The 16,310-nt window shown below is 32.9% G+C and overlaps 3 protein-coding genes across 3 annotated transcripts; all 3 read left to right on the forward strand.

The window, feature by feature from the left end:
- Window positions 1–775: 775 nt before the first annotated feature.
- LOC134263596 (uncharacterized) lies at window positions 776–3,338 on the forward strand. Its single transcript, XM_062745980.1, has 2 exons — window positions 776–968; window positions 3,082–3,338. The coding sequence occupies exons 1-2, from the start codon at window positions 776–778 to the stop codon at window positions 3,336–3,338; spliced, it is 450 nt and encodes a 149-aa protein (XP_062601964.1).
- A 376-nt stretch (window positions 3,339–3,714) lies between these two features.
- On the forward strand, window positions 3,715–10,687 carry LOC134263597 (baculoviral IAP repeat-containing protein 3-like). Its single transcript, XM_062745982.1, has 3 exons — window positions 3,715–3,784; window positions 9,142–9,180; window positions 9,579–10,687. Exons 1-3 carry the CDS (start codon window positions 3,715–3,717, stop codon window positions 10,685–10,687), a joined length of 1,218 nt encoding a protein of 405 aa, XP_062601966.1.
- Window positions 10,688–14,733: 4,046 nt separating this feature from the next.
- On the forward strand, window positions 14,734–16,096 carry LOC134263598 (uncharacterized protein F44E2.8-like; the record flags this gene model as incomplete). Its single annotated transcript, XM_062745983.1, has 2 exons — window positions 14,734–14,745; window positions 15,582–16,096. Coding segments are annotated over exons 1-2 (527 nt in total), but the record flags the coding sequence as incomplete, so codon positions are not given.
- Window positions 16,097–16,310: the final 214 nt, after the last annotated feature.

Consider the following 16,310-nt stretch of genomic DNA (forward strand, 5'->3'; position numbering starts at 1 on the left):
TGATGTACATTTATAGCAACTTTCGGTAATCGTTCTTGACTTCCATATTTAGAAATCGTCCAGACCTGTTAAATGAACTTTGAAATTGAAAACCGTTTGTTCTTTCTATATCCATCTTTTAATAATTTTACAAGTACATGCATATTTGCATCTTCAATCCATATATGTAAATTTATGCATGTACATGAACAGAGCATCAAGGAATACTTTGTAGAAATATATGACTAAATAATAAATTTGCCTACATGTAAAGAGAAGATTCATCAGTGAAAAAAGAGGTTTCTTAATTCTAAAATATTCGAACTAAAAGTTTGTTTTTTTTAATTTTCAATTAACTAAAGATGCCTGATTTAGTTTTTTTATACTGTGTAACTTTTAGTGGTATGCTAATTACACACAGACTTGTCGCGTAGAAAAGTATACCAACGAACACCATTCATACTCAAAAACTATTTAAAGAAATCCTCATTACTTCAAGATTGTATCAAAGTATTTTAAAAAGAGATATATTAATCTGAATTTTTGATTCACAATAGTTGAATATTGTAATAGGTCCTTCGTCTATTCACACCTTTTAAAAGTTGTTTATCAAAACGCCAAAACAAACAAACAATACTCAACATTTGAATTTGTTGTTGCCCCACATCTTTTTACGCTTTAATATTTTATTTTCTACTATAATGTATTAATAACACGTGCTCTCTCCATGTTTATTTCCTCGTATTAATATACATGAACGCAAAGACGGAACTCATGTTCTCATATTATTCCAGATATGACGTATCGAGGGTTTGGTTACGTTGTGGATTCCTGTCCTACCAATGAGACAGAGTTTATCTCAGCTGCCACCAGACTGAACTGTAGTGAGGACCAGTATGGACGTAATCAGTATACCTGTGTCCCTAACGAAGACAGATCAGCTCTTGTAGAATTCTGTTACAGCAAAATTGTCGGGTTTTATCAAAAGGGTAAAGAAAAAATTATTTGGAAATTACACAATTACGTAATATTGTAATATATATATAGTAATGGCCTGTCAAACGTCCCATAATTCGATTTTCTCCATTTGTATTGTATATATTTTTTTTATTTTTACAGTATAATTTTTCATTTGCATTGCAATGAAAATCATACGAATAAAATAAAAAAAAATACAATGCAGATGAAAAACTATACAAATGAATACAAATGTTACACAATACAAATGAAAACTTATACAATACAAATGGTAAAATATCTGATAAAACATAATATAATACAGACGGAAAAGATCGAATATTGCAGAGTTTGATCTGCCATAGAAATCATTAATTATTCAGATCTATGTGGGTTGTCAGATGAATTTCATTTTTATTGATTTTACTTTATTTTTTTTGTAAAAATCAGGTTCTTCAAATGTCGCAGATAGTGGGAGAGGACCAAGGTTCAAATGCATAACAATTCAAAGTTATTATAATATACTTAATTTATCAATTTGAGATAGGTATATACGATTTTTCAAGTGTGCATGTAAATTCGAAGACACTACGAGGATTTGAAAACAGCTATTGTTTAACGTCCCTCTCAAGAATTTTTCACTCATATGGAAACGTCTCATGGCGTTGTTATAAATCTAGCGCAAATCAGACTTGAATGTGCAACATGTGTTTACAAGTTGTTTATGTTGACACTTTTAAATAATCGTGTGCTGTTTTGAATTTTAAAAATGTGATGAATTATTATCTATACTTAAAAGTATTTCTAGCACTTTGCAGTATGACATAATAATGAAAATGTAGTGTGTGTTCAAATCCAAATGTTGGACGTTATACTGAAATTAGCCTAACGTCAGATTGGTCCATGAGCACAGCTAGTCCGCGACATTTAAAGACCCCTTATTTTACAAGAATATAAGTTCCATCAATAAAATTTTAATCTTTCTGACTTCGTTTTGCAAAATAAATATTTTGATATATATATACTCAACCAAAAAAGCATAATTTTAACTCATCAAAGAAATTTTGTAAAAGTATATGGAACAACTATCTTTTCTAACATGAAATACATGTGATCTATCTAAAGTACATCATGGGCCTTTTAACCCCAATTGTTGAATTATTCCCTGGATTTATAATGTTTATGAAAATAGTGTTTTGCATGATTTCTTGTAAATTTGGGGTCTATTTTCATATTTTTGCGTTGATTGCAAAATTGATGCTGCAATGCCACGCCTAAACAAAGATGAACGCAATAAGGCTCTAACAATGATTCTAACCGGAACTACGTACAGTAACTGCAAGTTGCAACTGCATTTGGTGTACATCAATCGGCTGTGCAGCAATTATATGTAAACGTACGTCTCCACCAGCTAGGAATAGAAATGACAGATCTAGAACTCGCCCCCCAAAAAGGCCGTCAGATCCTCCATCAGTACCTGCGCAATCGACTCGAAACTACTGTACAAACTGCTGAAATCAGCATAAAATGTACAAATTCTTCGCAAAAGTCTGAAAAGAGCTGGTTCTCATGCATGGCGTCCGTACATTGCGTACAATCCACTAGCGCTGAGGGGTCACAAAGTACATATGGATTGGTAAAGACGTATGCATCTAGAATTTAGAGGCGACGAAAATGACATCAACTTCACTTGTCAATTTGGAACATAGAACTTATTTAATTTTTATCACAAAACACTCTAACATCACTTAAAATTAAGGTTTAAACTGAAAACTTAGATTATCATTTTAAATCTGAATATGCGTTTCTTTTTTTGTTGAGTATAGAACCAATTATTTTAACAAAAACGTCCTTATCCACGAATATTTTGGACAACTCCCATATAAAATTCAGAAAAAAGATGTTTCTTTGAATTTTAAAAATTTTTGAAATCGTTTAAGTTAAAGTTAAGCAGTTTAGCACTTAAGGACTCATGTGATAAAGGCGTAATATATATTTGAAATTTCTTAAATTTATATAAAACATATTCAGTATGTTTGGAGCTTCATATTTAAGAAAACTGTATCTTAAATTAAGAAGATCGCTTAACAGAATCTTCACTCCTTAAAATGATCGACATTGATTACTTTTGGTTTTTTTTTTTAGGATATTGCTTGGAAACTTTTGGAGATGGACTCTTGGATCAGATTAGCTGTAATCATTTTCAAGCCGGTTGTCCAGAAGAAAACTTCAGAGGAACCGACTTATACAAATGTATGTATTACATGAATCAGAAACCAAATATATTGTTTACAAAGAATATTAATTTTATCTCATGTCTAGTTCCAGCCTGCAGCAGAATCAACACTGAAAATCAATGTTTTTATGCAGATTCCTCTTGTTCGAACAGACCTCTCACTTGATGTTCTGATAAATCTATAATACTTAGGTTTTGGTTTTTCGTTTTATTCGAAGCATATTTCTTTTCGGCTCCAACAATGAAAATACATGTATCATCTTGATTATGACGATTTGATCGAATTATCAAAATTAATAAATAAATATAATTAACAAACAAATGTCATTTACAAGACATGAATTTTATATATTAACATATAAACAAGTATTTACAGACTATTTTTCGTAACAATAAAACCACTACAAATATAAATGAAATAATAGAACTGTCTTTACCAAATTATAGAATATGAAAATCATCTATATCTTTTTCCAATTTGCAGAACAGAAATTAATCCTAACAACCCAAGTACACCGGTTGGTGGCATAATCAATTATACAATGAGCATGTTGACCACAGAGACCGGTATTGTAGATGAAGAATCAAGCGATGTAGGAGTGATCATAGGAAGTACACTTTGTCTAATATTGATACTGCTCTTAGTCCTTGCCATTATTTTCTGGAAAAGGAGGATGTCGGAAAAGAGAAAATACAAAGAAATTCCGCTAAAAATAAGTATGTGGCTAATACATGTATGTATTTACAAAAGAATTAAACTAAAGTACTGTGTATTCGTTCTTTTTTTCTGATTCTTTCTTTACAATTACTTTTACTAAACAATTAAGGGCTGTTGCAACTACTATTGAAATAACGACCACTATTGAAATAATTATATCAATAGTGGTTGAGAGTGCATTTCAATAGGAAACAAAGCTAGTAACCACTACTGAAATACGACCACTATTGAAATAATAATATCAATAGTGGGTGAGAGTGCATTTCAATAGAAAACATAGTTTGTAACCACTATTGAAATACGACCACTATTGAAATAATTATTTTAATAGTGGGTGAAAATGCATTTCAATAACAAACATAAAAAAGTAACCACTATTGAAATTCGACCACTATAGAAATAATTATTTCAATAGTTGGTAAGAGAGCATTTCAATATAATAACCATAGGTTTCAACAACTATTGAAATACGGGTACTACTGAAATATTTTTAATAGTGGGTGAGAGTGCATTTCATATTAATTTAGTTATATTTGCCAATGTCTTTTTTTAGATGACAATACTAAAAAACTGAAATGACATGCAGTCGGTCACATGATCATACTTTCTTGCGTATGGAAAGCAAACTGCACAAGACATTTGGAAAGTCTTAACTGTGACGTCATATGACGTCGTATTTATACGTTATGTTGCATCCAATAACAAAGTCTAAATGGAGCATTTTGTCTTTGTAATGGGAATAGAAATAAAAATATAAATATAAGAAATAAGATATCATTTTTAGAGTGTCAATGGGATATGACATGAAGTCGGTTCGTGATCAAATCTACTATAACGCCCTTAATCACGTGACCGACTTCATGTCATATCTCAATGACACTCAATAAATGATATTTCTTAAATGGTAACCACTATTGATTTACTACTAGTATTGAAAGAAGAGTTTCCCTGCGTCAGCAACTTTTTAAAATAATTATTTCAATATATATTGGATTCATTGTTTAAAGCTCTATTGAAATCAATAATTCAATCCATATTGAAATCTTTATTTCAAAAGTGAACATTGTTTCAATAGTGGTTGCAACCTATGTTTGTTATTGAAATGAATCTCATCCACTATTGAAACAATTATTTCAATAGTGGTCGTATTTCAATAGTGGTTATTTCCTATGCTTCTTATTGAAATGCACTCTCAACCACTATTGAAATAATTATTTCAATAGTGGTCATATTTCAATAATGGTTATTAGCTATGTTTGTTATTGAAATGCACTCTCAACCACTATTGAAATAATTATTTCAATAGCGGTTGTATTTCAATAGTGGCTACTAACTATGTTTGCTATTGAAATGGACTCTCAACCACTATTGATATAATTATTTCAATAGTGGTCTTTATTTCAATAGTTGTTGCAACAAAGGGCTTTCTTATCGAAATTATGATATCGTATTAAGTCTCAATTTTCTATAAATTAAATTTACATAAAAGAAGATTGATTGATTGAATATTGTTTAACGCCAAGTCGGCAATCTTTCAGCCATGTTTTGGCGGATATAAAAGAAGAAAAGGTAACAAAAAATAAGATAAATAAAAAATATATGTTGACAGGGCCTTTTTTACAACAGCTAAAGAACTTACTGATAAAAAGGCACTTTTTACAATACAATATTGGTAAAAAATCAATTTTAAAAAATACAGCAAATCAAATGTTTACCCTGCCTTCTTCTTATTTTTCAGTCAGCCATAACGAAGGTAAGAATAAAAAATTAAAAATAATAATAATAATAGAATTCTCTCAATTTGTACAACTGCGATTATTTAAAAAATATTTACACGTTTTTCATTTTCTTGGATAAAAAGATGAGAATAAAATTAGTATAATTTACAAGGTCATGTGGAACGGCAAAAAAAAATATCAATGTTATAAAAATCTCAAAAAAGCCAGTTTTGATACAGCTGAATGACCTCTGTCCATCTGCAAACAAAACAAGATGTGTTTGTGAAACACTATGTGCCAGGCGGCAACAAAGTTAAAAAAAACATTTTTAGCATATGGGCCATAGTCAAGGTCACAAGGTCGCCGATCTTGATGTCATTCGAAAGAAATTAATTAGTGAAGTATGCATATCAAATATGAAGTCTCTATCTTTCATGGTTCAAACGATATGCTGAAGATTCGAAAACGCTTCTTTTAGCATATAGGACACAGTCAATATCACAAGGTCAATGACCTTGCTGTCATATGAAAGGATCTAATCAGTGGTGTATGCATACCAAATATAAAGTCTCTATCTTTTATAGTTCAATAGTTATGACGAAGGTTAAATTTGCAGGGAAAAAACTATTTTTAGCATATAGGTCACAGTCAGGGTCACAAGGTCATCGCTCTTGATGTCATTTGAAAGAGCTTAATAGTGAAGTATGCATACTAAATATGAAGTCTCAACCATTCATGGTTTATGACGAAGGTTAAAGTTTGCAAACAAACAGACAGACAGACAGACAGGACAAAAACAATATACGCCTCGGATCTTTCGATCCCGGTGCATAAAAAATTGACTGATTCTTGAAATCAATTGAGCCAATTATAGCTACCCTTGCTACAATTTTTGATAATATTCAAATTTCTCAAATTAAAAAATGCCTCTTTTAATTAAAAGAGGCATTTTTTAAGAAATGTTTGAAACATAATGATATCATTTTTTTTTAATTCTCAGAAACCATTAGGTTCAAAGAAAGAAAAATACGTTCCTTCGGAAGCAACATGTATTGGGAATTTAAGGGAGTCGACTAGGGTTTTATTGTGTGAACCTATGACAGAGGATCTGTTTATTTTTATACCATGTAACTATATAACTTACATTGACTTCAGTGTACATGCCAGGTTTAGGGAAAATGTACCGTCAAGGTATTTTTTAAAGACTCAAAAGTTTCAAAATACAGATATTTACTACATTGTATATCACATGATTCTATGTAGCGTCAAATTTTAAAGCAAATTATACAAATATTACGTAAACTATTTGCTCAAACTATATAAACTGTATGATGCATAAAACTATATTGTACATCATATGCCAGAAACACAAAATTCTACCTTCTTGTTTCCAGAGGGGGCATCTCAAAATGCCAAAAATTAACAAATTTCCTGTTTTATACAATTCAAAAAATATAATGGATACTAGGATTCATTCAAAAAATTAATAAAAATTATTATTCTCAAATTTCTCTGTTTTAAATGTCATGAACTTATATTCATAAAGAAATTAAACATGCAAGTTTTTAACCACTGGAAAAATACAAATGCAAAATGTTATCCTGAAGCAATGCTCAAGCTTGAAAGATAAAAACCCAACAAAGACTCAAACATACCATGCCTAAAAATTTAAAGTCAATTTAACTCAAAAACTAGAATGTACACAACCTGCTGGCAAAACAGCATGGGACAAAAGTGAGTAACACCCTAAAGAAACTCAAAACCTGTCTATGGTCCCAAGTCATGTGACACTTCTAAACCAATCGCTCAACAGAGTTTTAGCGGGAAAATAATTAATACAACAAAATTGAAAAATAACTTTTTTATTTCATATATTCGTACAGCTCTTTATTTATCTTCCTTTATTTCATAATTATATATGCATAAAAATAAAAACATAATTTTAAACTTATATATATGCAAATTCTGCTATGTTACATACAAATACAAAGAAAATGACGAAAAAAGCAGATCGAGACACACTTATTTTTATTCATACGGAAATATCCTAAGCACGGGGGTATGATAAGGAAGCATATAAGTCAATTTTCGGGAAATTTAGACTTTTTAAAGAAAATCAAGTTTGATAATTTACCAAAACCACTGATAAACGTGAACTAATATTATCTAATGCATAAAGATGAAAGAGTGTCTAAAGCAATGACGTGCACCACCACCACGGCATCACGTGACTTCTATTAATAGCGAAATTTTCCTTAATAAAAAAGCTATCAGTACAACAATACCCCGGAGTTTGATAATTTCTTTGAGTAAATAATGTTGTTGAAAAACATATTTTTTGCCTAAAAAGTGCTGCTAGAATCCAACTGACCCGTCAGTAAAATAATTATTGCACACAATCGAACGAAACCTTACCCAATGTTTTGATTTTTTTTCACATATGAACCCTGATTTTTCATAAAACCATGCATAACTCGGGATTCTAGCATCACTTTCCAAGTATTTTAGGAGGCAAACGTTCCATTTGTACAAATATAATGTTTTGAAATATCGAGCTTATTGTTGTTCTGTTGCATTATTTTTGTTACAAATGACAAAGGAAAGATCGTCCGGTATACGTATATAGCTGACTGTCTTCGATAGAGAATAAAATCGATGAAAATAAATTAGCATACCTGTTTTATTAACTAAACTCCATATGAATATCACAAAATATTAACAATATTTGCTACTAAACTCCATTTAACATATCGTTGTACATGCAGTATTAGCCAAATTCTCTTTACACGGCATGATCAATTCCCAAGTTACTTGATGTACACATTTGACGTCATCGGTGGTAGATTTTAATCAAAATGACAGAATACAACATTACAAAATAAGAGCATTTTATTTTTGTTAATGTTTACACGTTTCTATTCATTTTCTACAGTTAAATAATATCTCTAAAAACCAATATTACGAAAACTTACGTTTTAAAATTGACGTAATCTCGCTTACTATGACGTTATAATGTAGCACTGATTTAGTCAAGGTAGAATATTTTGTATGCTTCCTTATTCCCCTTGCGCAGATACTATAAATGCAAGTTTCTGTAAGTCAGGATCCAAGCAAAAAGTTGGAACACGATATGAATTTCTTTAATCTTTATCTGTATATCAACGGATCCTTGATTAGCTATATTTAAATAGAACCAACTACTTTTTTGCATAAGTATTGAACTCTGGGGTCTTGTGTGGTAACAGTAGGAGACTAAGGTTTAAAATTTAAAATACACTTATGAAAAACAAGATGATGATTGTCAATATTCAAAAAAGCATACTCTGGTAATGTAAATTTAACTTTGATCAAATTATTTTCCAAAAAGGTTTTACCAAAACTTGAGAACACAAAAACTCTCAATCTTTCAAACTTGTTTTGGCGGATAACAATATAAAAACTATGTAATTTGAAAGAAAACTATAGCAAAATTACCGGTATTTTAAAAATTGCGTATTATGCACTTAATAATATTAATGTTTTACTTCTTGCAGAGGTTGATCCGTATAGTGAATGGAAGTCTCCTAAGTCAGGTAAGATTCGCTTTATTATCAATTTATACCTGACCTAAAATGAAAATATGAGCGTTGCAGGTCAGATTTTACTTTGAGTATATGTGTCGGTCTGTAAGCTAAAGGAGTATTTCATTTACATAAATACGTTGAATGTTTTATTTGCATATGAGGTTTCATTCATCAAATAATACAATAATATAATATTTCGTTATATATGTAGTATAAGACATATTTTTTTGTTTCATAAAATATGCTCGATGTAAGAAATGAGGTTTTTAAATATAACTGAATCGTGTAAAAAGGTATATTTTCTCTTAAAAAACAAACAAACGAATTAATCCTAATCTGGTGGCTTACTGTTTTTCACATATATACTTCTCGTCTCTATGGTTACACTCTACGTTCACCCATTTCAGGTCGTCTCACATATAATTTATCAAACGCCACGTATACCTTTGAGAATAATCTAGAGCTTGTGCGCCTACAAACTTTCCTGAACTTCCCTGCTTCCGGTTATGTTTCGACAATTAAACTCGCTAAGGAGGGCTTTTATTTTACTGGCGATGGTGACCGTGTTGTCTGCTTTGCGTGCGGATTTGAGAGGAGCAGATGGAGAGGAGACGATTGTCCACGAGAAATTCACCGCCAGATTTCACCAAATTGTCCACTGCTAAAAGCAGGTCCTTCTAATAATGTTCCAATAGGAGATATTCCGAATGGTGCTAGTACAGATCAACATATAGAAAACCCTTCTCAGTCTAGAAATGTTCCAAATGGAACCTCTTTGAATAATACAAACCAAACTAATGCCAATAATGAAGGTGCTCAAAGGGATAGATGTTTAGAAAATGTAAATAACAATGCATCGGTTACATTACCAGAGTCGGCACCACCATACAGAGACAATGCAACCGTCATTTCCAGTGGTTCTTTCAACACAACAAACACCCCTGGGTCAGCATTGTTAAATGGTAGCTCCCAAGCCTCATCATCAAAACCATCATCAGAAAATGGAGCTAATGCCCTGCCAAAAAAGACAGATGAACACAGAAACTCAACAAAAACTGAAGCGAACACAGTTCACTCAAGATCAAGAAACATACAAGAAAAGATAAATGAATTTGATTTAGATCCACTCGGAATAAACTTTCAACGGCCAAAATATCCTGCATATGCAGTGCTGGCAACAAGAGTGAGCTCTTATAAAGACTGGCCCACTAGTTTGACGCAAACACCACGTGACCTCGCTACAGCCGGGTTTCTGTATGCAGGGTATGGGGATTATACCCGATGCTTCTTTTGCGGGGGAGGACTACGGAACTGGGAACCAGGGGATGATCCATGGACAGAACATGCCAGATGGTTTCCGAAGTGTGCTTTCCTGAGACAGAACAAAGGTGACGAGTTTGTTGCGCTGGTGCAAATAGAACACCAAGAAGAAGTAAGTTTATTGAACTTAATCATACAGCATTTAATATTTCTGGGTAAACATACTTATTTTTCAAATTATAATACTAATCTTTGAAAACTACAACGTAGTCTTCATTATAAAATTTACATTAATTTTGCATATAAATTTCATTTTTATTTTACAGGAAGAATATAATAAATAATATTTATATGATAATTTTCTATAATTTATCAGTTTATCTATTTTATATTCTTTAAATGAATGATATGATAAACATGTATAAGTAAGTTTTATAGGGCTTTCCTTTTCTATGATTCTATAAATCGATATATGGACCGCTCTCTGGAAAAAGGGGTCTTAATGACATTTTTAATGAAAATGAGTTTTTCACTGGAAATTAGTGGCACTGATCTGAAAAATAATATAACCAAGTTTGGTTGTTTAAATCCTAATAGTAACCAAGTTACAGGCGACTGAATGACGTCATTTATAATGTGTCCAAACCCATGAAACGGCGTAACGTCATTCTAACGTAAATCTAACGTTGCGTAAGAATTTTCTTTAATTCAGGATTGATTTACGGAAAAATTTTAAGTTTTACTTATACGAATTAACTATCAAAATAAATACATATGTATCTATATATTTTTTTTAATTCTTCTTTGATTATTACATATGCTAAACTTTTAGGCTATCAAAAAAAGAATAAGAAGAAGACATTTTCAGTTTCATTTAAATCTCAATCTGTATGTAAACAATGTTATAATTGTAATTATTCATCTTTTTTTGTTTTGAAAATTCACAATAATGACAGGGTTCAAATCAATAAAATCATTCATACTATATCTATACATTTAATTCCACTCTATTAGGGAAATGGACTAGGGCAAGTTTCGTTCTGAAATGGTGGTCGCACATATGGTCTCACATGCGAGAATAGGTATCGCAGCCGAGATTCAGAAAGTCCACTTGCGGGGAGAACATCTGGTCTTCTAATTTCTGTAAACTGAAAATCCTTGTCTTTTAGAATTGAGATCTTTTCTTCGTTCCCTTCACTGGTCTTCTTCACTGTAACAATGCCGAGTTCTTCAGAATTGAAGGAAAAGTGTTGGTACTGTCGTATACCCGTCATTGCTTTGAAAAACTGACTATGGGAAGCTCTCCATGATCTCCATTGCCATGCTGGGTATCTCACAGCTGTGTTCGTAGAGGAAGATTTGTTCACAACATCTTCAAGTTGGCCAATACCATCACAATCACAACGCCTGTATAACTTTTTAATAAAAGCAAATCCTCCATCGATGAGGCATCGCGCATGGCCAGGAATTTGCATTTTAAACTCTATGGCGTTGTGTTGTTTCGTCATGACTCGCCACATAAAGTATCCAAGCACATATTGATTTTTATTCTGACCACAGCTGTTGAGCATGGATGGTACATGACACTTCCCCCAAATTATGGTTTCCTAAGGCCCAGTCAAGCATAGAAATCACCGAATCTGGACCATGCACATTTGCCCCATCTGGTCAGATAGTTTCATCCTTATTAATCAAAAAATTCAGTTGCTTAGATTCTCCATCACTGCGGACACCAAATATATGGACTTTTCGATGAGTCTGAAAGTACAGTGGGCCCATTTGTCGTGCATGGTGAGGAATACAAACATTTTGACTGAAATCAAAAGTATAGTGGACGAACTTGTTCATAAGCGATATGTGTCACGGGACCTTTTTACACATTCATTGTAAATGTTCCTCTTTGCTTGTATGATGTGGTCCTGCATCTTCCTTGTTGCAACCAACTTTTCTTCCTCAGAAAAAATGCTTTTCCGTAGCTTCTCACAGGTGGCACATACATCGTCTCTAGGTTTTGCAATTCGTATATGCGGAACACATTGATTCCATACATTGCAAAATGTGGAGTATTGCACTTTACACACATATTCTACAATCACATCTCAATTAATGTAATGATATAATATTACAACTTTAAAATATACAAAAGGTAACATATGCTTATTACCTCTCTATGGGACAAGGCCCATTCCATACAAACACCAAAATATACTACTGGATGCTTCAGCTTACCTATCCAATAAGAAATACTATGAACTGTACTATACATAATACAATACTCATTATTCAAATAAATATAATCTCTGAGATGAAATACTGAAGATTAAGTTTTAATTCATTATTTAAACTTTCACTCTTCTTTCAAACAGTGATATTAGCTAAATAAACGTATTATAAATATATAGAGAATGTTAATAAAGTAAATACTTACTGCCAGGTCTGGTCTAAAGGTCTCAAGTCAAAAAGTCTTTAAATTCTTTGTCTAAATAACTCTGATTTCAACACACTGCCAACCTGGCCAAAACCTCTGAGTAGTCTAATTAAAGCAACTGAGAACAACTAAGAACCACAACCAATAAATAGACAGAACCCCAAGAAAATGACCTTGAACTTTATCGCTCACAAGTATATGTAAAGGGGTGGATCTAAGTTTTATATTAAACTAGAAAATCTTATTCAATTTCATTTATATCAATAATACTGGTATTTATTCAATATTGTATGATATATGATATACACAATTAAAAACACACTGCTACATTCTTCCCCTCCTACGAAAAATGACGTCTTCGTCATTCTCATACGAAGAATGTAAATCATATTGAAATTAAAAACCATATTAAAATCATACTGAAATTTACAAATTTAAGTTTTCTTTACAATATCGAGTAAAGTTTTTAAAATCTCACCTTCGTTCCAGTCCTTGACAACGCTCGTCCTGCAAGATGTTCTGCAATAATGTTACTTTCCCAGTCCAATGCGGATCAATAGTGGCTTGTTGTAACCGTACAAAGTTTCCACTTCTCAACCAATCTGGTTTTCTTCTAGCCTTGGTTGATCTGCGGGGAGCAGCAACAGGTGAACTTATGTTGTCCAATTCTGGTTCAGGTTCGTCCGTTAATCCAGCTCATCCTGTTGGTTCAACTTTATCTTCCTGTTCAGCTCCAGGTTCATCTTTACCTTCCTGTTCAATAACAGCTGCTGGTTCAGCTTCAGATTCTTGATCATCTGCTTGTGGTGCAGGTTCCATAGCATTCTCATCATCTGTATTCTATTGCAATACATCTTCTCCAATCTGATGGGCGTCCCCAACTGTTTGGAGATCTTCATCCACAATATCACTTTCTGTCTCCACTTCAGGCAACACAATATTAGGGGCATCAATGTGATGACGTTGTGTTCCACCTGGTATTGTTATAATGACTGCTTCTTCATCATCTGTATCTGACTGGGTATCGACAATGGACTGTCTGTCCCCGTTTTCCCTCTTATTCTGCCTAGTCCTTGACTTTGGTGTGGGTGCCCGCATTGCTGGAACTTTCTCCTTTTCTTTGGAATCTATCTTTGGTCTAATGGGCAAGAGTAGGTTTCTATGCAGTATCCTTAGTTTACCAACTCCATCTTCCCTTTAGACTTTCTAGAAAGAAATCCCTTGGTTAGGTTGACTAATCACCAAATACGGTTCTTCCTCCCACTTGTCTGCGAGTTTGTGTCGGCCTTCATATGCAACTATCTTCACCAGGACTCTATCGCCGACCTCTATCACAGCTCCTCTGGATCTAAGATCATAGTTATCTTTTTGCCTTTGTTCAGATTTTCTTGCAGTTCTGATGCCAACTGGTAAGATTTCCTTCTTTCATGTTGTAAATGTATTTTGTGAGAGTTGATGATTTCTGATTTTCTTGATGCAATCCAAAATCAATATCTATGGGCAGATTTGGTTCCCTTCCGAACATAAGATGATAAGGCGAAAATTTGGTAGTTTCCTGTTTCATGCAATTATAAGCGTGTACAATAGGAGCTATGTAAGATTTCCAGTCTGCTCTCCTCTATTGTTCTAAAGATCCCAACATATTGACTTAAGTTCTGTTGAAACGTTCACATAGTCGATTTCCCATGGGGTGATATGGTGTAGTCCTTGATTTAGAAATTCCAAAAAGTTGACATAATTCCTTGATGAGTTTACTCTCGAAATTTGCGCCTTGATCAGAATGAATACGTTTGGGGAGTCCATAGTGAACAATAAAGTTGTTGAAAAATACTTCTGCTGTAGTTCTAGCTGTTGTTTTTCTTGTTGGTATGGCGATGGCGAAGCTAGTAAAATGTAGGAAAACTGGTTTTTGTTCAGCCAAATTACTTACCTCAATTAACTTTACATCTTTATACTTAATAATTATTGGTTTACACTTAATTAATTTGGTGCTAATAAATCATATCTAACTTAAACACAACGCGAAGTCAAACACATCTTACCCGGTTCTCCATTTGTAAACAATATTTGTCACTTCCTGTATTGTGTATTCACATACCTTTGTAAAGTCCGCTCTGATTAGCTAATCGGCGTTATGTGAATCCAATAGTTCAGTTTGATATAAACTTATCGATTCATTGATTTTCTATTGTTCAATAAAGTATAAAAGGGCTGTCTTGTCCTTTTCTTACTGGAGTCGTCCGGCAGAACACTCAGTACAGGTACTGTTTCAGCACCTCACCTTTTCTCTGCTACTTTCACTTTGAAACGTATTTTGATAACTGAGTCCTTGACTCATTCGGAATTTATTTCCTAAAAAATTCATTTTTGGAAACCAATTAAATTTCTTATTTAAAGTAAATATTTTTGGATTATCTTTCTTCTAAAAATTAATTAGATATTTTGAAGTATTTTTGAACTAAAACTTGAATTTAGGAGAACTAGGAAAATTATTTATTTATTTCTTGAAAATATTTATATTTTCCAATTTAATTTATTTTGGTGCTTTTTGATAAAGTATTCATATTTTTGAGATTATTTTTGTATAGATATTTCATATTATATATTTTTCCTTTGATGGAGTTTGTTGTTTCAATTTCATGTTCATTATTCCCATTTTCTCTCATTGTTGTTACCGGTAATTCATCTTGTTATCATTTTTGTTGTCATCTCTCATCATCAGAATCAGTCTTGTCGTGTATGCAAACAAACTGGACATAAGCCGGGATCAAAAGATTGTGAGCACTATAGCGAACCTGCTGATGGATTAGTGGTGTTTCAAGGAAAAGAAAACCCCCTATCCAATTTCTTTCCCTGTGATGTTAAGGTCTTCGGGGAAACCCACAAATCAGCTGAGCACGCCTACCAGCTTACGAAAGCTATTCGATCTGGAGACTTCAACGCTACCGAAAACATCCGCGTTGCTCCCACAGCTCTTGAGGCTAAGAGAATAGGAGATAAAGTGAAGATCCCAGAAAAGTGGCAAGATCAAAAAGAAACGGTAATGGAGGAGATCATACATGCTAAAGCTACTCAGGTACCGGAACTTCGCGAGAAACTGGAAAATTCAGATGCTAAAACACTATTCGCCGAAGCAACTAACGATATATTCTGGGGAACCGGGCTATATCCAGATGCTACCCTCCATACGAATCCGGAAAAAATGGCCGGGCGAAAACCGGCTAGGACAGATTCTGGGTAGGATAACATCAAAACTTACAAAAAGACTCAGAAGTACCTCACTTCCGAAAAATAAGAACCCAGACGAAAATCAGACAAATCTGGACGGCTTCATTCGGGAGGCCAGGAGAAACTCAAACAGGAAGAGAAATGTAAAGGACCAGGGGTAATTTAGCAAATATAGCTTTATGTAAATGAGTACAAACTTACTAACATTCTATTCTATAAACGC

The sequence above is a fragment of the Saccostrea cucullata genome, unplaced genomic scaffold (assembly GCF_032062105.1).
Source record: "Saccostrea cucullata isolate Sc308-1 unplaced genomic scaffold, CSIRO_AGI_Scuc_v1 ctg1737, whole genome shotgun sequence".
Classification (NCBI taxonomy): Eukaryota; Metazoa; Mollusca; class Bivalvia; order Ostreida; family Ostreidae; genus Saccostrea; species Saccostrea cuccullata.